The sequence below is a fragment of the Chlorocebus sabaeus genome, chromosome 18 (genome assembly GCF_047675955.1).
Source record: "Chlorocebus sabaeus isolate Y175 chromosome 18, mChlSab1.0.hap1, whole genome shotgun sequence".
Classification (NCBI taxonomy): Eukaryota; Metazoa; Chordata; class Mammalia; order Primates; family Cercopithecidae; genus Chlorocebus; species Chlorocebus sabaeus.
The window spans coordinates 30,142,996-30,169,353 of NC_132921.1; the positions used below are offsets into that span (position 1 = coordinate 30,142,996).

Below are 26,358 nucleotides of genomic sequence, written 5' to 3' on the forward strand. Positions count from 1 at the left end.
TTATTGATGAAAATGAGTTATCATTCTGATCAGTCTTCCAAGATGTGACTAGACTAAGTAGGGCCTGGGAAAGAAAGCCTACCACAGATGACTAAACAGCCTACGATTCAATTTTGTTTTTACTGAGAACTAAAGATTATGTTGAAAGTAGACCTTCAAATCTGCTTACCCATTCATAACTTAAATTTATTTCAAGTTGGATCTGCTTGCCTTGCTTTATGGTCAATACAAAAGTAAAAAAAAAAAAACACCAGGTTTTGGTGAAATCATTATAGTAACAAGTGAAAAAACTGATTCTTCTCTTTGCAGGTCTAACATTTCAGGGGCCAACAGAAATAATTATGAGCTGCCTTCTAACCGGAAGAGTGGGGCAGAAATAGCAATATCATGGATTCTAGAATGGTCAGTACCATTTTTTCAGGGTCTACATGACTTTAGTGTATCCAGGTGAAAACAAAAACTGTTCATCTTATTACTCAGCTGTTGAGCCAACATGTTACCAAGTATTAAGAAATTTGGAAGCACTAGAAGCAATTTTTATTTCTCACTTGAGATGTATATGTTGTAGGCCATGCCACTATAATTAAATTAAAATTTACTCTTCTTAAGGCACAACAACGAAAACATTGACTCTGCAAAAGTTTCGCATTTAATGAAGCTGTAAAGTAGAATTAGAAAATTATTTTTTTCTAATATTTTTCTATTAAGAAGTCCTCCCTTAGATATAAGTAGTAAGTCAACTTGAAAGTTTTGTTTAAAAAAATCTCATAACATTATGCAGTCAGTTCAGGTCCTATGACTGTTTTCTAAGCTAATTTAAGGAGAAAGGTTCATCAAAACCATGAGAGAATAAACATGAATCTTTTTTCATCTTTCCTTTTTCTTAAAAGTGTGCATTGTTGGTGAAAATGTATATTAGACAGCCATTATGAAAAATGGTTATGTAGCTTTCTCAAAAAACTAGAATTAGAATTACCATATGATACACCAATCCCACTTACGGGTATATATCCAAAGGAATTGAAATGAGGGTGTATAAGAGATATCTATACTTCGTGTTAATTGCAGCATTATTCACAAGAGCCAAGATGTGGAATCAATCATGAATGGGTGAATGGGTAAAGAAAATATTTTATATATATATGTGTGTGTGTGTATGATATATATATATACACATACACACAATGGAATACTATTCAGCCTTAAAAAAGAGTAAATCCTGTTATTTGTGATAACATAGATGAACCTACAGGATATTATGCTAAGGGAAACATGTTAGGCACTGAAAGAAAAATACTGCATGATCTCACTTACAGGTAGAATCTATTATAAAAAAGACAGACTCATAGAACTAGAGAGCAGAATGGTTACCAAAGGCTTGGGAAGATGGGGCGTGGTAAGGAATGGAAATATGTTTGTCAAAGGGCACAAGGTTTCAGTTAGAAAGAAGAAATAAGCTTTTAATATCTATTGCACAACATAGTATACATCAAAATTGCTAAAAGAGTAGACTTAAAATGCTCTCACCACAGAAAAGAGGTAAATATGTAATGACAGATATGTTAATTAGCTTGATATAATCACTCCACGATGGATACATACATCAAAACATGACATGGTACTTCATAAAAATATATAATTGTCAATTTAAAATTTAAAACATTTAAAAAATGTACATTATTTCTACAAAAATTATTTTCTTATCCCCAAAAAAGAATAAGAAGAAGAGAGGAAGGAGGAGGAGGAAGAGAAGGAAGAATCCACTTACCTGCTACTGCAACTTTTGCTGTCCGACTAATAATTGAGCCAGAATCTCCTAAAGATGCCTCACATTGGTAAAGTCCCTCATCTGGCTTGTGGTGTCTGGAATGAAGTATGTTTTGTATCAACAGAGACCCATTTGAAAGTTGCTGCTTCCTTTCGTCCATTCCCAAGGCTAGATGGATGCCATCTTTCTTCCACTTGATCACTGGAACTCCTCGGTCAGACTCTGCAGAGCAGTCGAGGAGGACATTTCCTCCCCGCATTGTGACGGCATCAGAAGGTTCTGAGAGGAAGCGCAGTGCTGTGAAAGCTTTAATTTGAAAACCTGGAACACGAGAGCAAAGGGAAATATGTTCATGTATTCAAATAAATCTCAGGATTAGATTCCCTTTCTTTTCTTTACAAAGCTTTTCACAAAACTGAGGGCTTTGAAAAATGTCCAAAAATACATAAAAACTAAAATCAAAGATATTATGTTAAATAAGTAAAAAAGTACCCAGTCGAGGTAACGGCAATTAAGAAAACAATTGGTTCCAAAATTTAATACTATGAGAAATTGCAAATTCATATAAATCCTGGCATGCTTATTACCACCTATCAGTCAGTACATGAAAATTTAAGCAGAAAAAACTAATATTTTCCAAATAAAACTAGATATTTTAAAGTAGCAATAGTTATTAGTGTGGTAGCTAAGATTTTGGGGGAGACTATTTCTATCTCTGCATTCTGATTATGGCATCCATTGAAACTTTGAAAATATCCAATCAGATACAGTATTCTGTAAGAATAAAAGTCAACTCTGAACAGCATGGGTAAAGTTCTTTAGGACAAAGCTCAGGTGGGTTTTAAAATAGGTAAATCCCACTGGCAGAAGCAAGTCAATAAAGTCACTACCTAAAATCACAAATCCCTGAAGGGTCTTAATTTTCATCCAAACGTTTCTCATGGACTTGGAAATCTAAATAAATATAACAGTTGAAATTTTTTCATAAACATAAATGAACATAAAGAATCAACAAGGTAAGAGAAAGTCATTTAAGAATCTTGAGGGGAGGGAGCAAGTATAATTAGTTAAAGTATATTGTTATCGAAGCTGGCAGCATAGCATTTGACAGAATACTCGCATGGTGAGTAAAAGACCTTGACAAGGTTTCAGGAGGTCATTGGCTCCACCATTTGCTCAGACAGGTGTATGCTTAAATCATTCAAGTCAAATTACTTTCAATTTCATTTTGCACAATCTTAGAGGCTAGAGATTCTACAATGTCCCTTGGTATCTTGTTTTCAATATTTAATCATTTAAAGAGTCTAACTGAATTTTCTTGCTGATGTTTAATCCCATTTTCTTCTGAAACACCTTGTGTGAAAATGCAGAAGAGATGGACATTTTCTTTAAGATCCCTTTATTTGTTTGAAACAACATTTCATTTCTTAAAAAGTACCACCTAAATTATGTTTTAGTCTTCTTTTTTTTTTTTTTTTCAGCATAGCAACCTCGACTTCATTAGCTTCCTTAATTTTTCTGTAATGGGAACACTTTTAGTTGTACTTCGTAAAATCATTCCATTCTTCTGTCATTTAAAAGGCAAGCATCTAAATTGCAGGTAATCCATATTCTCATAAGGGATTAGCTCATACTCTTCTGATGGACAGAAACTATTTCTTTCTTTGTACACCCTATTTTCCAGTGAAGAGAAGGCAGAACAGCTTCTCACGGTTTCTCCCTGGTTTTATTTGCTTCATTCCTGCATACTCAATTTTTCTAAAACTTATGTTTGAAGTCTGTTATTTTGCCAAATGATGTCTTGTGTCACTCACTGTCATATACTCATTCCTTTCACCTTGGCCACTAACTCAGAAAGCATCTGGAACTTAGCTTGAATTAATATAAATTGTAAAATAATGGTGAGCACATAACTCTACTATAGATATTGATGAACATCCCAGATGACAGCAGGCTGGTGTCTTTATTTTCAAATAAACTCCTTCTCCCCACAGATCCTTTTGGCATAGCCAACCCAATTATAGTACATCCTGTTCTTCTAGTGAGAAGTACGTTGAATGGGGTGTCCGGATATCTAGCCTTAGGTCTTGGCTTTGTCACTTCAAAATTCATGACTCAGAAAGGTCTTTTAAGTCCTCAGAAACTCAGTTCCCTCATCTGCAAAAATTAAGAAGTTGAACTAGATAATCTCTAAGTTCAATATCTAGTGTGGAGGCTTTTAAAACAAGATTGGGTGAGAGCATCTGTCAAATGAGCCTTGCTCTAAGCTTGCTGAATCAATGCAGACTGATTTTGCTGAAAATACCTTTCCCATGTCTACATGATCTCTTCCTCTACCAGAAAAGAATCACAAGCTAGCAAACCTGGCTTGAGAAACACTAAAGATGAGACAGCAGAAAGAAGTTCTAATGTCCTTGAATGCCAAGATATTTCACTAGAGTAATACCCACAATTTCCATACAAGTAGCATTAATAAAGAAGAAATAAATTTGAAATTCAAGACCAGGCAACTATATTAGAAAGCATTTATTGCTTTTTTGTTCTTCCTGGGGCCTATATTTTAAACACAACCTCATGTTGAGCACCTTATTTATGTCACAGAACACATAATACATTTAACACAGCTGTTTATGACAGCATGTTAATGAGCATATGTGCCCATTATCACACATAAATAATCCACTTAGTCTGAAACAAGGAGGTTATGACAGTTTTCAGTGCTGTGAGTACATAGATCAACTTTTCTTTAACACAATTACCCTTGCAGTTCACTGGCAATTTGAGCTTTTTGTACTCCTTATAACAATTATATTTTGAATATATGGCTTTGGGATATAGGCACCTCACTGCTTTAAGTAGCTTGCATTAGTGATTAGTTTTATAGAAGAGATGGATCCCGGTGAATCAAGTTTAATAGAGAAATAGTAGATGTGATTTCTATTGGTCTCCTTTTCTAAGTTTCAGTTCATGATAGTGACAGTGGCAGGAGGCAGACAAATTCCCAGGCAGACAGGGGTAGGTCCCCAGTGAAACCCAACTTTCAAGCTGAAAACAGCCTAAAGCCTGAAAACTGGGCTGCTGGTTCTGAATGGAGTCTGGGACCAGAGTGAGAACTTCTGTTCCTGTTTGCCTGTTCTTTCCTGATTGGTTCTTTCTGAATAATTCTTTTTTTTTTCTTTTTTTGGGGCGATGGAGTCTGGCTCTGTCTCCCAGGCTGGAGTGCAGTGATGCGATCTTGGATCACTGCAACCTCTGCCTCAGGTGACTCTCCCGCCTCAGCATCCTGAGTAACTGGGATTACAGGCACACGCCACCAAACCTGGCTAATTTTTGTATTTTTAGTAGAGACGGCCATGTTGGCCATGGTTGGCCAGGCTGGTCTCGGACTCCTGACCTCAGTTGTTCTGCCTGCCTCAGCCTCCCGAAGTGCTTGGATTACAGGTATGAGCCAATGGGCCCAGCCTGAATAATGCTTTTTAATCAATCAAATGTTGCCTTTTCCAAGACTACCTACAGCCTGCACCTCCCCCATTCTGAGCCTATAAAAACTCCAGACTCAGCCACACCTGGGATCGACCCACTGCAGATCACCTCTCTGCTGAGAGAGATTCTGTCACTCAATGAAACTTTTCTCCGCCTTGCTCACTCTCCAGTTGTCCACATAAACTCATTCTTCTGGGATGCAGGACAAGAACCTGGGACCCACTGAACAGCAGGTGCAAAAGGAGCTGTAACACTGTAGCCCTCCAGGCCTCCACTGCTGCCTGGAGGGCCATCCAAGACGACAAGAAGCGGCAGTGGGGCCGGGCCAGCCCAAGAGCTGTGGGCCAGAGTGGGGCAGCAGGACTGAATGAGCTGTAACACTAAGGAGGCGAAACACACTCCTGCCCAACCCCTGCCCCGTTCCCTGTGCTGCATATGGCAGGAAGGAGAGAAGAGCTGCAACCCTTCTGGAGGCGAAGACCTTGGGACTTCCTGAGTCAGAGCTCTGACACACCCTTGTTTGCTGGGTTACAGGAACAAACAAACGGTGACGTGCTGTAACACCCTTTTGGGGCTCTGCGGTTGCTGGCGTCTCTAAGTTTTGTGGGTGTCACTGTGTTCCCCCGGTCCAGACACGAGCATCCTAGGCAGAATTTGCTTGCAGTATGCCTGGTCCAGCTGCCGGCAACTAAAGCTGCCTGCTCCACCGCAGCCGCTGGCGCACCTGACCCTGTGCCGTGGCTGGACTCTGCACTCACTCACTCAGACGCCCCTCACCGCTCCATGCCTGGCAAGCCTATAGTGGGCGTGGGATCAGGGGTGGTAGCACCAGCCGAGCACAGCCTGTCAGGCTGAGTGGGCGGAACCAGCTCAGCGGCCAGCTCAGAGCCCAGTGAGGCCCAGGCAGGAGTACTGCGTGTTGCGGAAGATTTCCTGCAGGCGAAGCGGCACAGAAAACTACCCTGTGTCATTAGACAAGGCTACCTTCAACTTCCTTGTATTTCACACAGGCCTAAGAAATGTCCCACGAATACATTACATTGACATCAATTTAGGTCCCCCTGAACCCTTTCTCTTAGTGTACTGGTTCCATTTGGAAAGATTTTGCCCAACAGTATATAATTTCTTAATATAAAACAATTTTATAAAATGACTTCATCCAGTAATTAATCTTAAATCAACTACGCTGATTTAATGTATGAAGAGAGGAAGACAGAGATGATAAAACTTAAGAAGACAACAAGTAGAAGTAACTTTGGAGCCTGTGGCTCAAAAAGTTGTAGTCTGGAATTAGGTACTCAGAGTTCAATGAAAGTGTAGACCTCTTGGAAATTACATGAAAGGAGATCATGGGAAGATAACAGAAGAACTCATTTTGAGAATCAAAACTAAACTTCCTATTTTACAATGCTGCAGAGAATTTTACATTAGAATTACAATGGTGATGATTTTATCCAGGAGAAAACCTAATGGAGAAGTTTATTTTATTTGATTTTATTTTTAAGGTGTCCAATGGCCATTCCCTTGAAACCTCAAATAGTTACATTTCCAAGCCTTGCTTCATAAAGAAAGAAAGAAATCCTTTTTTTTTTTCTTTTTTTTTTTTTTTTTTTTTTTTTTTTTGAGGCGGAGTCTTGCTCTGTGGCCCAGGCTGGAGTGCAGTGGCCAGATTTCAGCTCACTGCAAGCTCCGCCTCCCGGGTTTACGCCATTCTCCTGCCTCAGCCTCCCGAGTAGCTGGAACTACAGGCGCCACCCGCCCCCCCCCCCCCCCCCCACCACCACCCAGCTAGTTTTATGTATTTTTTAGTAGAGACGGGGTTTCACCGTGTTAGCCAGGATGGTCTCCATCTCCTGACCTCTTGATGCGCCCATCTCGGCCTCCCAAAGTGCTGGGATTACAGGCTTGAGCCACCGAGCCTGGCCAAGAAATCCTTTTAACTCTGCTGTAAAATCACTTAAGGCAACTATAATATATTTTGGAGAAATAAACTGGAAAGTTCCAAAATCCCATCCATTAAGAAACTTACGCAACAGAGTCTGACAGCAGAGTTCACCATAAAAATGACTGTTTCCATCTCTCTCTTTCACTCCAAATGTTGGTTTGGGAAGATTTCTAAATACTTGGTTAAAATATAGGGACAAAGCCATATATGTATTTAATGCTTGGCTAGCTTTTCTTATCTATATCGGTCTGAAGAAAAGTAATTAAGTGTCAGATCATCCTTGGGCCTTCTCCCCCTTCTCCTCCTCCTCTTACACTTCCTCCTTCTCCACCTCTTCTTTCTTCTCAACCTTTTTAATTTTTTTGTGTAAAATGATAGTTTGTAAGCAGATACCAAGAGAGCAAAACCTTCCATGCTTCCTGATGAGGATATAAAAGACGGACTACTCTTGAGGAATGTCCCAAGGGAGAACTTTTATTATCTATTTGTTTTAGTTTTCTCAGACATAAATAAGCATCAGAAATAACACTGCCAAAGACATTTCAAGTTTATATTAATTCTCTATACACAGAGAATAGTCTTAATATATTTTGGAAACTCACCAAAATGATCAAATAGTACAAATGTTTCTCTAAGCTTAGTCGCTTTGTGCTTGCTCTCTGTCACGTTCTTCTTAGGTCCAAAGACCATTCAGTCGCAGAGGCAAACTAGCTTAAAATGGGATTTTTAAGGCATGACATTTTATCTACAATATCAAACATTGTTAAGTATAAAAAAATAATTCTCTATGGAGTCAGAAATCTCCTTCCAGGTCCAAAATGTAAAAGCTTCTGGTTAAGGCAATAGAAGCTCAAAATGAAATTTAGAAAGGTAGCATGGAAGTGGGGGGGAAAAAAGCTCCTACAAGATTTTGAGATTAGAAAATGTCATACAAATCCCCATAGAACTTGCTATGCCTAATTTTATCACTTAAAATTACACAAACTTTCATCTGGGGATGCTTAGAGTTTCTGATGATCGCTGAATCTTCATATCAACCCATAAAACCATGTCACCATCATCTCTTCTTAGAAATAGATGCTACCACATTTGCTTCTTTTTGCTTAAGACAAATAAAGAGACCTCCATTGAAGGAAATAAAAATAATTCTATGGATGATGCAATATAATCTACTTTCAATTTATCAAATATCAATAAGATGTGCAACTGTAACTCTGGTCTTTAGCCCTGGAAAAAAATTATAATACTTGTCAGGCTATGCAATGGAGCAGGAAATTTAAAAAACAAAAACAAACAAACATGAATTAACATAATCCCTAAGCATATGTTAACTTCACTGGGTTTAGTATATCAGAATATAAATTCTGAAACAGTGGTTCTCAAAGTACGGTCCCTAGACTTGCAACAGCAACACCTCCTGGGAACCTGCTGAAAATGCACAATATTAAGTAAAACAATGGTTACTAGAGGCTGGGAAGGGTGGGGAGGGGATAGAGAGAGGTTGCTTAAGGAATACAAAATTGCAGTTAGACAGGAGGAGTATCTAATGCTCTATAGCACTGTCTATTGACTAAAGTTAACAATAATTTAGTGAATATTTTCAAATAACTGGAAGAGATGATTTTGAATATTCCCAGCCCAAACAAATGATAACTGTTTGAGGTGACAGTTATGCTAATTAGCCTGATTTGATCACCAAACATTGTATACATGTAAGAAAATATCAGCCTGTATCCTATAAATGTGTACAACTATTGTGTGCCAATTAAAAATAAAAAAATTAAAAGATGCACAGTTCTAGGCCCTGCCCCATACCTACCCAATCAGAAACTGTGTCAGCAGAGCCCAGCAATCTGTACTTGAAGAAGTCTTCCAGGAATTTTTGCATTAACTAAAGCCCAAGAACTTTGCTCCAAAACATCTGGTAGCCTGGATTGGAGCAAGGGGATTCTTACCTCCCTTGTACTGTCTTGTCATGATGTTTCATATTTGAGGAATTTGTGTAATTTGGGTTGATTATTTTTCTAAGTAAGTAGGTGAACTTAGAAGGATAATCTAGAAAGGCAAACAATTGAACACTTATTTCAACACGTTTTATTAATATTTATTATGTATTTCTCTTTGAAAGGCTGAAGTGGAGAAAGGATCAAGAAAGAGGGCTATTGTTTACAATACCTAATATTTCCTCTATTACAACCAGCACACTGTTTGGGCCCTAAATGACCTTACCCCATTCAGCAAAATTAAACTTCCATGGTCATTTGGACATTTAGAATACTCCTTGGAATATTCTCGATTCTTCACATAAAGGGCTACAAAATGATTTCTTCTAAACAGCAACAATAGCTGCAATCCTCTTCCAAAAGAAGTTTGGGTTCATCCAGTAGTCTTTATCACATTGCCTTTCTTTTGTTCCATTTTAGTTCCGCAGTATAATTGTAGACACTTCCCTGCCTCCTGGCTGATCTGCTCCTTAGTCTAGTTTAGTGTCTAGATGGGAAAACTACAATAGCCATTTAGCTGTGCTGTAACCTGAGGGTGAACTTTGTGTATTTCCCATTAATGGAAGACTTTAACTTCCACTAGACCAGAGAGAGAAAGTGTACACTCACCAAAGGATCAGCACCTATGACTACTGAGGTTTCTGTGAAGTACTGGTGCCATTTTATGCACTTTATAAGACATTAAAAAAAATTGTCAGAACACGTGGTCATATTTTTAAATGATTATGTTCATTCCTCAGTTGCCAGAGACTAACATTTTAAAGCCATTTAAGACAAATTTTTATTACTAAAAAATGCAAATCAGAAATGAATTAAGTTATATGGAATTAATTCCTGAACTTAAATAATGTAAAAAAAGGCTGATCAGGAAAGAAAACATATGCATTTTACTGTGAGAATGTATTAAGGATCATTAAAATATAGGGAAGCTCTGGATGAAAATTTAGATGAAAATTTAAAAGGAACAGTCGAAGTTCCTCCCTCATTAGAGTTGCCAGATTTAGAAACAAAAATTAAGGACACAAGTTATATTGGAATTTCATATGAAAAACAAATTTAGTATAAATTTTAGTATAAACATGTCCTAAATACTTATACTAAATAAATATTGCATAAGACCTACTTATACTAAAACATTATTTGTTATTTACTCAAAATCAAATATAACAGAGCATCCTGTATTTTATCTGGGAAACCTATACTCCACGAAATTCCTTCTTAAGACCATAGCTAAAGTAAGCAACTAGCAAATAAATTCCTACTATGCTCCTCAGTTGTCACATATCTAGAGAAGAGTAAATTCTTGGAAAGCTGGCATGACTGAATCAGGGAAAGTGACTTCAGCGTCAGGACATTTGTTCACCAAGTGCAACACCACCAAATATTCTCAGCAAAAGGGTGCTGAACCGATTTGCTCTTGTCACCATGATTCTTCTTTTTCTCTTCCCTTTACAAGAAACTAAATTTGGAAATATAAAGGTAAGATGTGAGTTCACAAAGCAACTGTCCCAGCTGAAATCTCTTAGTGAGCCCACACAGAGGCTCCACTTCTGACATGCTGAGCACATGGCATCTTCCACAAAGCTGAAGAAGCTTTGCAGAGATCTGAGGTTTTTAAAGGGCAAGAAGTGTGTGCCCCAGGCAACTGCCTGAGTGTCCTCTGGCTAAATCCAATGGTAAAGAACAATAATAAGGGCTAAATTGGAGTTGGGGAGTAACTTCCTCATTCCTTTGTTGCCCCAAGAGCTAACTCTCTAAGCAGCAGTTTGATTTTGCTGTGTGATACCAGGCAAATTGTAATGAAATTTCTTTTCCAGCCCAACAAGTAACACTTCCGGACATGTAGGTTATCATTCCCCAGGTCTCATACAAAATTAACACTAAAAAGAGAAACTTTGATATGTTGCTTAATCTGCCCTGGATTTGAGCCTTCTTCCCTCTCAGTTTGAAAAAATATAAGCTAGCTTTCTCTGCCGTGTTTTTCATCAGTCTTTCTCTAAGTAGACAGAGGGATGGCATTTTATAAATGCAGAACTGTCAACTAAAACACTAAGGAATGTTCTCATGATATTTAGAAAAAGTGTGATTTAAGGAACACCCAGTGCGTGGGATCATCTCCATTTTGATGGCAGCCAGTGGACAAACTTTAGAGATGCCATTTATTGTGAAGTGAGTGATCAACTTTTAGAAACCTCTTATCAAGTTACCCATATTTGCTGTACACAATACAAAAATATGGACATAAAATCATATATCATAATAATTGTCCATAACCTTGCTTATCCAATAATGATCACTTTAACAGAAATTGTAAAAGTTTCTGTGCATTTCTTTCCAGGAAATTATTTATTTCTTAATTTATAACGATTTGCTTTATTATCCACATAGTTGTGATCACATTTTATATTCAAATTTGATACTTGTTATTGTAAGGATCCTTCTATACCCATTCTTAATTGGATTGTTTTCGGTCAGGTTTTCTCAAAGGGGAACTCAATTGTACTACGTGTTATATAGTTTTCACTCCTACTTGGAAAATTGCTTGCTTTTTAGTGGCACATTTATTGTAACACTTTGTCAGTAAGCCTATTAAGTTTGAAATTTTGCTTTAAAGGCCAAAGGAAAAATATTGCATTGACAAAATGCAACTGAAATCATAAACTTTGTAATATTAAGATTTGTTTGTACTGTAATGCTTAGCAGTGGTTAAAAGATCTTAAAAACATCTTCATGCCATTCCTTCATCCATCTAATATTTATTGAGCACCTACTGCATCAGGCATTATTCAAGGCTGGGAACAAACAATCTTGAATAATCCGTAATAAGCAGCCTAATAATTCCTATCCTTCTATATTTTATATTCTAGTAGGAAGGAACAGACAATAAAGAACTAACTGAGCAAATATGTACAATGTCAGAAGAGACTAAGTGCTCTAAAAGAAAATCAAGAGGGAAAGGGAGGAGTTGTGGTATTTGGAGACGGTTTCATTGAGGAGGGTAAGAGTTGGGCAAAGACCTAAATATTGTGAAGAAGGATATGGTCATAATCTGCTTAAGTTGCCATAACAAAATACCATAGACTGAGTGACGAGTGGCTTAAAAAGATTTATTTCCCACAGATTTAGAAGCTGGGAGGTCCAGGATTGAGGTGTTAGCAAGGCAGGTCTCATTCTCAGGCCTCTTTTCTTGGCTAGTAGGTGGCCACTACCTCACTGTGTGCTCACATGACCTCTTCTTTGTTCATGGGGAGACAGAGAGCTTGGATGTCTCTTCTTCTTATAGGAAATGTAATCCTATCATGGTGGCCTTACCTTTATGACCTTGTATAACCCTAATTATTTCCCCAAAGTCCCACCTCTTAATACTATAACATTGGGGGTTAGGATTTTGACACATGAATTCTGGGGGACGCAAACCCTCAGTTCATCACAGACATGGAGCAGATACATAGGGGAAGAACTCCGCAGGCAGAGGATGCTAAGGCACCCAGGCAGGTGTGACGAGCCCATCCCAGGAATAGCTGGGTTGGAGTGAATGAGAGAGTTCCAGCAAGCAAGGTCTGAGAGGTCACAGTGAGATTGAATGGGACCTCGTAGGCAAGTGAAAGAATTTTGCTTTAACTCTGTCAAATTTACAGAAGAGTTTCAATAAGGAGAGCAAAAAGGTCCAATTTACATTTTAAAGTAGTAGTTGTCAATGGAGGAGCAATTTTGTCCCCTAGGAAATTTCTGGTGATGTCTGGAGGTATTTCTGGTTGTCACAACTGAGAGGGGTGTTACTGGCATCCCCCCTGTAGAGGGATGTAGCACACCTTACAATTTACAGGTCAGGCCCTTACTAGAACAAATAACCCATCCCAAAACATCAGTAGTGGTGAGATTGAGAAACCCTGTTTTAAAGGATCATTCTGGTTGCTGTCTTGAGAATAGAGGTCATTGGAAGAAGCAGAGAAACTAGATTGGAGGCTACTTCCATTGTTCAGGTGAGAAATGATGAGATTTGGCCTAAGGTGTTGCAGTAGAGGTGGTGAGAAATGGTCATATTCAGGACCCATTTTTAAAGATAGTGTCAGTAGGGTTTTGAGGGATGAGATGTGGGTTGCTCAAAAAAGAAAAGAGCCCCAGAAGACTCCAAGGAGATTAACCAAGCAATTTATGTAATTTATATGAAAAAAGAAGGCACTTTCAATTGCAAAAGTAAGCTCCCAGCACAGGGGTCAGGAGACCTGAGTTCTTTGTCTGATCTGCCCCTCATTAGCCTTCTAAGTATGGGCTACACCACTGGGAATCAATTCACTCATTAATAAAACAAGGAGGCTGGACTAGATCACTTTGAGGCATCTTCAGCTCTAATATTATAAAAGTCTATGAGTTCACACCTATTAACTTTGCTACTTACAGAAAAAAAATTACCCTCAAATTTAGGAGGGAATTTGTCATACTAAGAGATTTGCTATAATCACCCTCTGATCAGTTTATCACAGGCTGAAACAAGACCACAAAGAGTGCAGTTACTGAAGGTGCCAAGAGACCAACAACCTACCTCATTATCCATAAAATAGAGAGTCTAATCTTTTCTCTTGAAGATAAAAGACTGCAGAGGTCACTCTGCTGACAAAGCACGGACTGCTTTATTATGATTCATGAGAAATGAAGTATTCATCTTGTGGAAACTCCTATTACAAATATGAAGGATTAATTCCACAAAGGTCTGACAGGTCCAGGGAAAACCTTACAAATTCAGCAAACCTCATGGTTGACATTGTGGCATAACGTCTGATGTGGGGACTCATCAGTGATAAAACATTTGTATTATAACAAGTCCAATTTTCTCAAGATAGAGGTCACATAGTAGTTTTCATTAAAATGCTGTCATTCATTTTGTCATGATATTTACTCTATCTTGTCTCAACAGAAAGGTGATATTTTTCTGCTTAGTCCATGAGTGGTATCAAGAAGGAAAACCCACAGTGATAACAGAAACATCAGCTTTGGAACTAAGCACCAATGAGTTTTAAATTGCTCATGAGGTCAGCATTTATTAAAGGACTTCCCAAATAACTTGTTTTATAGATGGTGATTTAAGTTCCATGGGAGATGACTTGGGGAGCAAGAATGAAGCCTCTCTTGAAGGTCAGAACTGTAAGGGAATTTCCGTCATCTATATGCAACTTATTCACCGTCTAATGTGAACCTCAAGGATGAAGGATCTATTCATGGGTCTTCACCTGAAGGAAACTAAAAGATGAAGAAATATGCATGACTCTACTTAAAAGGGCTTACTGCATGCAGGAATTGGTTGTTGCAAATTCTAAAAATATTCTAATTACAGCCTTTCCGAGAATACATATTCAGGACCCATTTTAAAGATAGCATCAATAGGGTTTTTGAGGGACTCTATGGGGGTTGTTCAAAAAATAAAGAGCCCCAGATGATTCCAAGTAGATTAATAGAGCAGTTTGTATAATGTATATGAAAAAAGAAGGTACTCTCAAATGCAAAAGAAAGCTATTGGTTAGTACCTTGGACCCACCAAACTAGCAGGCAGGGGCCAGTGCCTATGGCATTCACATGGCCTCTGACATGGTGTAATTTCCAGTAGTACCTTAGAGGTAGTTATACATTTTAAGCCAAATAGTAAACATAAATTCTCATCAGGTTTTTCTTTTACAAAATGAAAACGGTAGACACAGGCCTGTGCAGAGATAGAAAGTCTTCACTGAATAGCAGTGACAGACTCAGCTCTCAGAAGTGATAGCCCTTTATTGTACCTCTCTTGTGGCTCTGATCTTCCTGCTGCAGATCATATTTTTGAGAATTTCTACCTTATTATGTTGCAAACTCCGAGGGAGCAAACATGAATCATATTTGTTTATTTCATACAACCCCTGGGAACCTTTGCCTATTTCAGAGGCATTTAACAAATACCTGTTGAATAACCAAACATAGATAGACAAAAACAAAGAATTTGGAAAAATTTCTTCAATCAGTGAAAGAAAATCATAACATACTTTTAAAAAATGGACCTCATTCTGCTAGGTTGACTGTGAATGACTGAGACTACTCAGTACAGTCATGAGCTGCATAACAACATTTTGATTAATGACGGACTGCATGTACGACAGTGGTCTTATAAGATTGTACTGGCTAAAAAATTCCTATTGCCTAGTGACATCACAGCCACTGTAATGTGGTAGTGCAACACATCACTCACATGTCTGTGGTGATGCTACTATAAACAAACCTACTGTACTACCAGTAGTATAAAAGTCTAGCACATACAATAAGGGAGGCTGAGGCGAGAGGATCACTTGAGGTCAGGAGTTTAAGACCAGCCTGAGCAACACAGCAAGACTCCATCTTTACAAAAACATTAAAAAGAAAAAAAAAAAAAAAAAAAAGCCAGGTGTGGTAGTGTGCACCTGCAGTCACAGCAAGTTAAGGCAGGAAAATTGCTTGAGCCCAGGAGGTTGAGGCTGCAGTGAGCCAGGTTTGTGCCACTGCCCTCCAGCCTGGGTGACAGAGTGAGACTTAGTCTCAAAAAAAAAAAAAAAAAAAAAAAAAAAATCTAAAGAAAGACAAACAGACAGACAGAAAATTAAAGGTTTAGAAAGTAAAAAAGTTACAGTAAGTTAAGATGAATTTGTTATGGAGGAAAATAATTTTAAAAATAAATTTAGTGTAGCCTAAGCATACAGTGTTTATAAAGTCTACAGTAAGTACCGTAACTTCCTAGGCCTTTGCATTTGATTGCCACTCATTCATTGACTCACTCCTCATCCTGCAAGCTCCATTCATGGTAAGTACCTTATACAAGTGCATCATTTTTAATCTCTTGTAAAAATATTTGCTGTGGCTTTTCTATGTTTTGATACACAAATACCATCATGTTACCTACAGTAACTGCCTATAGTATTTAGTACAATAACATGCTGTACAGTTTTGTAGTCTATGAGCAATAGGCTACACCATGCAGCTTAGGTGTATAGTCAGCTCATCTAAAGTTTGCATGAGGACACTCTCTGATGTTTATGCAATGACAAAATCACCTAACTATACATTTCTCAGAACGATTCCCATCATTAAGCAAGATGTACCTGTGTTACTGCCAATAAAAACCATGCTTTTCAGTATCTATACTGATAACATTTTCAGTCATGTTCTGAGACAGCGGTAAGGCAAACTTTCTATCAAGGGCCAGATAGTACATTTTTGGGGGCTTTGTGGACCAAGAGGCAAAATTGAGGACAGTATATGGATACTTATGTTGCCATTTAAAAGATAACAATCTAAAAATGATAAACCATTTTTACAAAAATAGGCAGAGGGCCATAGTTGGCCCTCCTTTGGGCTGTAGTCTGATGACCCTGTTCTGAGGTGATACTGCTGATTCGTAGTGAGGGACATCAAAGCTCAGAGCTGCCATCTTATGTTAAGCTTTCCTCAACACTCCATTCCTTTTGGTAATAGATTTAGCATTTACAAGCTTTAAAAGATCGGTCTATTGGCTGTGCATCCAGGTGAAGTTCTTCATCATATTCATTCATTCACACTTATTATCAAACACCTACTAAATGTCTATTAGCTCTCTGGCTTCCTCATTCTCTCCAACAGTCCTCTAGTCCAGAGCCACAGATCCTTTATTTCATTCCTCCCTCCTTGTCCCTGTCTTCACCACCTCTAGATATGCCCACTGTGTCCAAGGCTACTACTCCCTGCTGTACCGATTCCAGGGTCCTCACCAAATGTATTCCAATTACCTACGAAACATAAAACACATGCCATTTTCATATCATCCTGTCCTAAAAAGTTCCCACAGGATGAGAAAATGGTCTTACTAAGTGTGTCCTTAATCTTCCATGAAAAACATATTTAAGATGAAGATTTCTTTGGTTTTCTTCTTGAAATAAAGGCAGTACAGTCCAGCGCACTCTAGTGTTGCACAGTAGAGTTTTTCATTGGCTTTAAAAAGATGTCTGGGTAACTGGAAGTCCCGCAGAGCTAGGGAAATGTCAGTGTATCACCAGTGGTGTCTTGTGGGGTCTTGGAGTTGTTTAACCACTTTTTATCATTCCTGGTTGTGCTTCTATCCAGCTGCTTTTCATTAATTTATTTTAGTTGATCTTTAACAAATTCCTTTCACATTGTCTCTAGTATAAAAAAAATCAGTAAGACTCAAAGCAAAGACATGATCTCCTGAGCACCATTGAGGAATAGTAAAAGCCTAAAATTTATCTAAATAATAAACAGCAAGTCCCCTTGAATGATAGAGACTATAAATCCATTGAGGGGTTCAAGTGTTGTCATAAAATACTTGGAACTAAACTGATATACAATTTTCAGACAGAAAGCCAAAGTAAGGTCAGAAGTGTGCTGAGTTTATTGATCATAATATACAAATCTCCATCTCAAATGTGCGTTCCCCCATAATTCATCAGCTGGAGACTTTTCATCAACATGTGACCCCAGATATCCACCTGTTTCCTCTCTTGTTCTGCTCCACTTGTGGGTTCTCTCCTAATACCTGCAGCTCTTTTAACCTCATACTACATCAATGTCAGAGAAGCTGGGGACTTACTAGTTATCATGAGAACATAAAAAAGTCACTGTTTGTCATATAACATTTTTATTTGTATAATATGTACTAGGGTTATAATTTTAAAAACCATAATTAGTGTACATTTTAAATAATATTAGCCAACCCTATTACTGTCTTTTGATGTAATCAAGTGAAATGTTCTTTCTTTTCCTTTCAACTATTTTCTCTGCAGTTCAAAAAAAAAAAAAAGTATGAAAAATGTGCCCTCGCTCTTGCATAGCCAGAAGAGTGAATAATGTAGACATTTTAAAAATCTGATAATTATCAAAGTCACTTATATACAAGATCCATTTTTTTTTTTTTTTTTTTTTTTTTTTGCGCAAAGATGGTCCGGTGGTACGGTGGTAGGGATAGGAATTACTGACCATCTTAAATCATGGGCCAGGGTTACCCAAAGATTTGCTGAGGGTTTGTGTTGTAGCTTACGAACACTGGGTGATTTTTCTATTTTTTTTTTCCATGTTTACAGTACATTAGGAGTGATTGATAACAGCCTCTTTTGATCCTGTTGGTCAGAGAAGTGTTGTTAACTTTATTTTGCAGGTAAGGACAAAGACCCAGAGAGGTTAACTGTCCTGACCAAGGTCACACAGCTCAGAAGAGGACCTAGTAACAAAATGTCAATGTCCGAATTCCTGTGTAGGATTAATTCTAGATCACCTTTCTGCTTATATATGTTATTTCTTTTTCTCACACTGTTTAAGCAAAGAAGTAGGCCAAACCAGCTCAGAGATGGAATAAACAGAAACACACAATATTCATTGAAATATTTGATAGAGACTGCCTCTTAACTACTGTGATTCTGCAAAATCCTCATGGAGTGTTTGGTATTGAAACCTCTTTGTCATGTGTGATGGTTAATACTGAGTGTCAACTTGATCGAATGGAAGGATGCAAAGTATTGCTCCTGGGTTTATCTGTAAGGTTGTTGCCAAAGGAGATTAACATTTGAGTCAGTGGACAGAGAGAGGCAGACTCGCCCTCAATCTGGGTGGGCACCATCTAATCAGCTGCCAGCATAAAAAGATGGAATCTTCCAGCCTCTATCTTTCTCCCATGCTAGATGCTTCCTGCCCCTGAACATCAGACTCCATGTTCCTCAGCTTTTGGACTTTCAGACTTACACCTGTGATTTGCCAGAGCCTCTTGAACCTGCAGCCACAGACTGAAGGCTGCACCATCAGCTTCCCTACTTTTTGAGGTTTTGGGACTCAGACTGGCTTCCTGGCTTCTCAGTCCGCAGATGGCCTATTGTGTGTCTTCACCTTGTGGTCATGTGAGTCAGTTCTCCTGGTAAATTCCCCTTCATATATTCATCTATCCCATTAGTTCTGTCTCTTTAGAGAACCCTAATACATCATGTAAATATATAATCTGGGAACAGGGACAAAGTAAGTGATTCTATGATACCCCCACATAACTTGGTGTAAAATGGTTTATCATACTACCGATTTTGGCAACCAGTGAGCCCTGGAGGGATGAGCCTAGGGTTAACACAGTGAGTGTTGGCAGGGTGGTCAAGGGAATTCCTGGGGAGGGTCTCCATGAAGACAGTTTCTCTGTGCTTCTAGCAACAAATCAGAAGACCCTGAGTGTCTGACATGGATGGAGCTGGTGGTGGAGAAGGAGGTTCCCGGAATGCTGGAGAGCAATACAAGATTAGAGAACCTTTGTTTTCTCCTCAGGGCTATATCTGAATTATCAAAAGCCTGGATTTATTCCATATAATGGAATCTATGAAGAAACAAAGCATTTTCTTATAAGAATTTATAAGTATCAGGCCTTTCAAATTTTTATGTCACCCAGAAAATGTGTATTGATCTGCCACATATATTTATATTTTATTTACCACTGTCAAAGTTAAGAACTATAAGTACAATTCTGCTTAAATCCCTTTCCCTGTTTGGGTTTAGCAGTGTTGAATACATAATAGATAATGGTAATTTTTTTTTAAAGTATCGAACAGTGTTAGTCTCTGGGATAGAGAATATTTTTCCATTTTTAACATACTTGATGAACTAAAGGGGATAAAGGAAAAGGAGTGAACATTTTTTGCTTCCTTGAGTAATTACTTTCCACTGGGTCTAAAGCTTGAGTTGCTAACTGCAGGCCTCAAACCTTACTTATGGGCATGCAGGACCAGAGAAACTCCTAACCAGACTCTGCAGATTCAAAGCATTCATGGATACCCACCTGGATACAAGATAACATCTCCTATATATAAAGTCAATAACATAGTCGGCCAAGGTTTTTAAAGTAGCTTTTAGATGAGATTACTGTTGAACATCAGCATGCCAATCATTTTTTGCCAACGATGTCAAATAAAGTATAATTTAACAAAAAAAGTGTATGATACAGGGACAGGCTAATTATGACATTGTGCATTTTACTTTTGACTAATTTCAAGCTAATCACTAGAGTGATCACTAGGATAATCATATAATTTACTATATATTTCAGACACTTTTGAGACTAAAAGGAGACTCAGTTTATAATTAAGCCAGGACAACAGGTATAAACTGTAAAACATCTCATGTACCCCATAAATATATACACCTACTATGTACCCATGGAAATTAAAAAAATAAAAAGAATATATATTTTTTAAAGTTTATAAACTGGAATTGTTCTAGGCAACCTAAGATGTGTGGTCACCTACTTATTACTCTTTTAAAGATGATAGAGATGTTCATAATTGCACTCCAGTTTGAAATCTATTTCTTTTTATCTGGTAGTGATAAATCTTGTCAGGCACCAGAAACAGAATTAATCATATTGGAATATAGTATATACATTTCTATTTCTGAAACGTATAATATACTCTCATGCTTCTGGATTTTCAGTTAAATTTGAATTACATTGAATCATGCCTCATTCTCATCTAAATGTTGTTTACCCATTAGCGGAAACTTCTTTAGGTATGGATAAAAGGCCAATGTCTGCCAGATGCAGTGGCTCTTACCTGTAATCCCAGCACTTTGTGAGGCTAAGGCAGGAGGACTGCTTGAGGCTAGGAGTTTGAGACCACCCTAGGTAACATAGGGAGAACCTGTCTTTACAAACACATTTAAAAATTAGCCAATTGTGGTGGTGCACAGCTCTAGTCCTCACTGTTTGGGAGGCTGAGGTGAGAGGATCACTGAGCCCAGCATTCTGAGGCTGCAATGAGTTATGATCATGCCACTGCACTCCAGCTTGGGCAACAGAGGGAGACCCTGTCTCAAACAAAAAAACAAAAAAAGGCAGTGTTTATTGGTGTACCTCCTGACACTGACTTGAAAGGGATGGCTGCAGGCTGGTTACACTGGCATGTAGCTGAAAATGAACTGAGACCAAATGATCAAAACATGTGATGGGTCTAAGTGAAGGAAACTGTGAACCAACAAATATCACCAAAGTATTGACTTTCTTGTCAATCTGCAAAGTGACTATGAAAAACGATACATGAATCCTGTCAGAAAGGACTGCAGACACTTAGACACTATTAACTCCACTGGTCTTGACCATGAAGAATAATGGCAGAATGAGGCACAGGAGTTAGGATCACAGGAGAGAACTCTTCTCCATCACATTCAATAACTCACAACTCTATGCCATTTTGCTTAATAGTGGTGAGTTTGATGCTTTGATACAGTTAAATGTGTTCAGACAACCTTTCCAGTCAATGCTGACATCAACAACCTACAGTTAAGCATAGCTGTAGCTATAAACAGGGGACATTTACAGAAGATTGACTTGGCATTTTTGGTTATGGTAATTGTTAACTCATACAAAATCTCTCAGAAATTTACATCGTCTAATGGATCTTCAACTGAACACATCATGACAGCATGAAAGTAACTACTAGATAAACACCGATTACATTTTAGAACATTTTCTTTTAGAAGAGGGAAGAACAAATGAACCAATACTTTAACCTATTACATGATTTAATTTCCAACTACCTGATTATTGTTATGTTGATTTTAGAGAGGAGAAAACTGAGGCTGAGGATGTGACAAATTATAATTTGCCCAAAGAATAAGCATGACTTTGAAATGTATTGGACTTCAATCTCCATTTCTGACAGTCAGATTTGTTTCTCTGTATCAGAGGTCTGCAAACTTTCTTCTGCAAAGGGCCATTTAACTATTTTTAGTTTTATGGACCAACTACTCCACTTCGTTATTGTAACAGGAAAGCAGCCATAGACAGTGGGAAAAGAAACGGGCATGACCACATATTCCCACCCTGTCCCCTGAGCTAAAGTAATCATCAGAAATGAAAGTAAATAAACAGTAAATGAAGTTACATAACATACTAATAGTTGTGAATATCTTATAATGATTGCTCTGTAATACCTCCAGTGAATAAATCCTAGATAAGACACGATCCATGTTTATTTTAGCAATCTTTACTTTTTCAAAGCCCTTCTCCCTGGTTATCCAGCGACTTCAGAGAGCTATTAGTACTCTCTCTCCAATCCAAGCCTGCCCTTCCTGGCTGAGTCTTAAATTCTAAACACCTTTTTCTTCTGCTTCTTATTTTTAAAACCTATTCAAAATAACATCACTTCGTGGGTATGTATCGGAGGAGTCAGTAGCTTTTAACCACATTAAGGAACGATTAGCTAAAACAACTTAATACAGCAACTTCAAGAGTTAGGATAGTCTAGCGAAAGTCTAGGCTTCCTTAAATTCAGCACCCATTTATTGAGTCTCTATGCTAGATACTGGGAGCGGGAATTTTTCTAAAAGAGCAATGCATATATAAAGCCATAAAAAGATTTAGGCTCTAGTAATTCCACTCCTAAGAAGCTACCTCAGCAAAATAATTCAATAGAACAAAAATTACTATATATACAAAACAGTGCTCATTAAAATATTTGCTATCATAGCAAATCCAGACAAATAAAAACAGATTGATTGACATTAAGGAAATAAGAGCATCATATATTAATATATTAAGAAATAATCAAAATTATCACTGTGAAGACAAGGAAGAAAATGCAGTAACATGCATATAATTGTGGTAGATCTGTGGGTGGGTTTTTTTGGGGTTGAAATTTCCTTCCTGCTATACCTTAAATAATGTCATGAAATCAATCACTGTTTACATATGAAAGATCACTATGCTGTATTAATATAGTATGGTTCTAATATACCATGTCTATGCATAAATGCTTGTATATGTAAAGAGAAAATATTCTTTGGCTTCCCTGTCCTAAACCCTTTCACTATGGAGGGAGACACGCTGAAATCACTGCATAGGCAAGGTCTCTGTCATGTGACTGAATATCTGTTTTGTAACCATTAACTACATCACCTCTGAAAGACAGCCTTGCAACAGCATTTTCTTTTTGTGCATTTTTTTTGCTTTCATTTTGAAGCCTACTCCCGCATTCCTCAGAGGCCAGTTAGCAATGAAATAAATTAATTTGTACTTCGGAGTGAACTCTTTAATCCTTTTTGTTCTCTCACCTCCCAATCAAACACACACTCTCACATTTGCATGTATTAACATAATGAAACATTAATTACACAGTGTCTAGGATAGGACAAGCAAAGTGCTTCAATCAATCTCAATAACTCGCATCAGGAAGGTGAAAAATGCTGCCCGGCCTTATCAGGACCACATAATAGACACAAACACAGGCTGGGTGCCTGTTGTGGCTGTGATTTATAGCCAACATCTGAAAACAAAAGGCAGAAAATTATAAGGAGACTAATCAATAACAATTATCTTAATGATGGATGGATAAATTTTATTCTTTTATTGGGTGGTATTGTCAGTCTAGCAGTTTGTTTGCAACAGGATATAATGATTAAGCAGACTTCTCTAGAAAACCAGTGAAGTCTGAAAATGCCTAATTCTTGGGGTGCAGTGCATTATTACATTATCTGATTTCCCTCAAGAAACTGTAATGTTCATCAGAACCAGTGAACTTCCAAGGCCTCATAGATAGCCCCTCTGTGAGGACTTGGCCAAATATCCTAACCCTTCCAGATTCCAGTTTTTCTTCCAGGTCTCTCCCCACATATAAATGTTTATCTGCTTAAGATTTGAATTCAGCCAGTGTCAGCCTGCATGGCCACACTGTGCTCATAGCCAGCATCAGCTCTGATTGAGTGTCACTGAAACGGTGCCAGTCATTAACTATAGAAAATGAGCACACAAGGGTTCCATGTTTTGAACCCAGAATTTATAGACATCTGCAATAGTTCACACACTTTGCAAGAGTTTTTTTCAAATATCAACCATGGTGATATATAGGTATTTCTTCTTAGAACCATGATAGATCAGTAAGAAAAAAAGAAAAGAGAAGAACAAAGTAGGCTGTTGCATTCCTCAAAGGTCATGCACCTAGGCCATGGTTTCTCAATGGTAGCACTGTTGACATTATGGGCTGGATAATTCTTTGTTTTGGGGAGCTGACCTGTGCATTATAGGAAGTCTAGTATAGTCTGGTCTTTACTCACTAGATCCCAGTACCTTTCTCTTCTGCCTCTCCAGTTGCAACAATCAAAAACATCTCTGGACATCGCCAATGTTCTCTGGTGTGGGAGGGGCAAAGTCATCCCCAGTTGAGAACCACTACTCTTATATAATCATAGGTAATATTCATTTTTAAAAAATCATTGAAACAAACTACAAGTAATTACTAGGTTATTTAGAAATTTTGCTATTAAATATTCTTTGAAATAAGTGATCTCTCGGCAGAAACTCTTCAAGCCAGAAGAGAGTGGGGGCCAATATTCAACATTCTTAAAGAAAAGAATTTTAAACCCAGAATTTTATATCCAGCCAAACTAAGTTTCATAAGTGAAGGAGAAATAAAATCCTTTACAGATAAGCAAATGCTTAGAGATTTTGTCACCACTAGGCCTGCCTTACAAGAGACCCTGAAGGAAGCACTAAACATGGAAAGGAACAACCGGTACCAGCCATTGCAAAAACATGCCAAAATGTAAAGACTATCAAGGCTAGGAAGAAACTGCATCAACTAACGAGCAAAATAACCAGTTAATATCATAATGGCAGGATCAAGTTCACACATAACAATCTTAACCTTAAATGTAAATGGACTAAATGCTCCAATTAAAAGACACAGACTGGCAAACTGGATAAAGAGTCAAGACCCATCAGTCTGCTGTATTCAGGAGACCCATCTCACACGCAGAGACATACATAGGCTCAAAATAAAGGGATGGAGGAAGATTTACCAAGCAAATGGAGAACACAAAAAAGCGGGGGTTGCAATACTAGTCTCTGATAAAACAGACTTTAAACCATCAAAGATCAAAAGAGACAAAGAAGGCCATTACATAATGGTAAAGGGATCAATTCAACAGGAAGAGCTAACTATCCTAAATATATATGCACCCAATACAGGAGCACCCAGATTCATAAAGCAAGTCCTTAAAGACTTACAAAGAGACTTAGACTCCCATACAATAATAATGGGAGACTTCAACACTCCACTGTCAACATTAGACAGATCAACGAGACAGAAAGTTAACAAGGATATCCAGGAATTGAACTCATCTCTGCAGCAAGCAGACCTAATAGACATCTATAGAACTCTCCACCCCAAATCAACAGAATATACATTCTTCTCAGCACCACATCGTACTTACTCCAAAATTGACCACGTAATTGGAAGTAAAGCACTCCTCAGCAAATGTACAAGAACAGAAATTATAACAAACTGTCTCTCAGACCACAGTGCAATCAAATTAGAACTCAGGACTAAGAAACTCAATCAAAACCGCTCAACTACATGGAAACTGAACAACCTGCTCCTGAATGACTACTGGGTACATAACGAAATGAAGGCAGAAATAAAGATGTTCTTTGAAACCAATGAGAACAAAGATACAACATACCAGAATCTCTGGGACACATTTAAAGCAGTGTGTAGAGGGAAATTTATAGCACTAAATGCCCACAAGAGAAAGCAGGAAAGATCTAAAATTGACACTCTAACATCGCAATTAAAAGAACTAGAGAAGCAAGAGCAAACACATTCGAAAGCTAGCAGAAGGCAAGAAATAACTAAGATCAGAGCAGAACTGAAGGAGATAGAGACACAAAAAACCCTCCAAAAAATCAATGAATCCAGGAGTTGGTTTTTTGAAAAGATCAACAAAATTGACAGACCACTAGCAAGACTAATAAAGAAGAAAAGAGAGAAGAATCAAATCGACGCAATTAAAAATGATAAAGGGGATATCACCACCGACCCCACAGAAATACAAACTACCATCAGAGAATACTATAAACACCTCTACGCAAATAAACTGGAAAATCTAGAAGAAATGGATAATTTCCTGGACACTTACACTCTTCCAAGACTAAACCAGGAAGAAGTTGAATCCCTGAATAGACCAATAGTAGGCTCTGAAATTGAGGCAATAATTAATAGCCTACCAACCAAAAAAAGTCCAGGACCAGATGGATTCACAGCTGAATTCTACCAGAGGTACAAGGAGGAGCTGGTACCATTCCTTCTGAAACTATTCCAATCAATAGAAAAAGAGGGAATCCTCCCTAACTCATTTTATGAGGCCAACATCATCCT

The 26,358-nt window shown here is 37.9% G+C and overlaps 1 protein-coding gene across 4 annotated transcripts in view; it reads right to left on the minus strand.

The window, feature by feature from the left end:
• The window catches only part of DCC (DCC netrin 1 receptor), a 1,222,872-nt gene that overhangs the window by 802,538 nt on the left and 393,976 nt on the right, over positions 1–26,358 (minus strand). For all 4 annotated transcript variants that reach the window (XM_073006286.1, XM_037982936.2, XM_007973974.3 and 1 more), the window contains exon 2: positions 1,769–2,089. In XM_073006286.1, the coding sequence (XP_072862387.1) occupies positions 1,769–2,089 (321 nt within the window). The remainder of the gene's footprint in view (positions 1–1,768; positions 2,090–26,358) is intronic.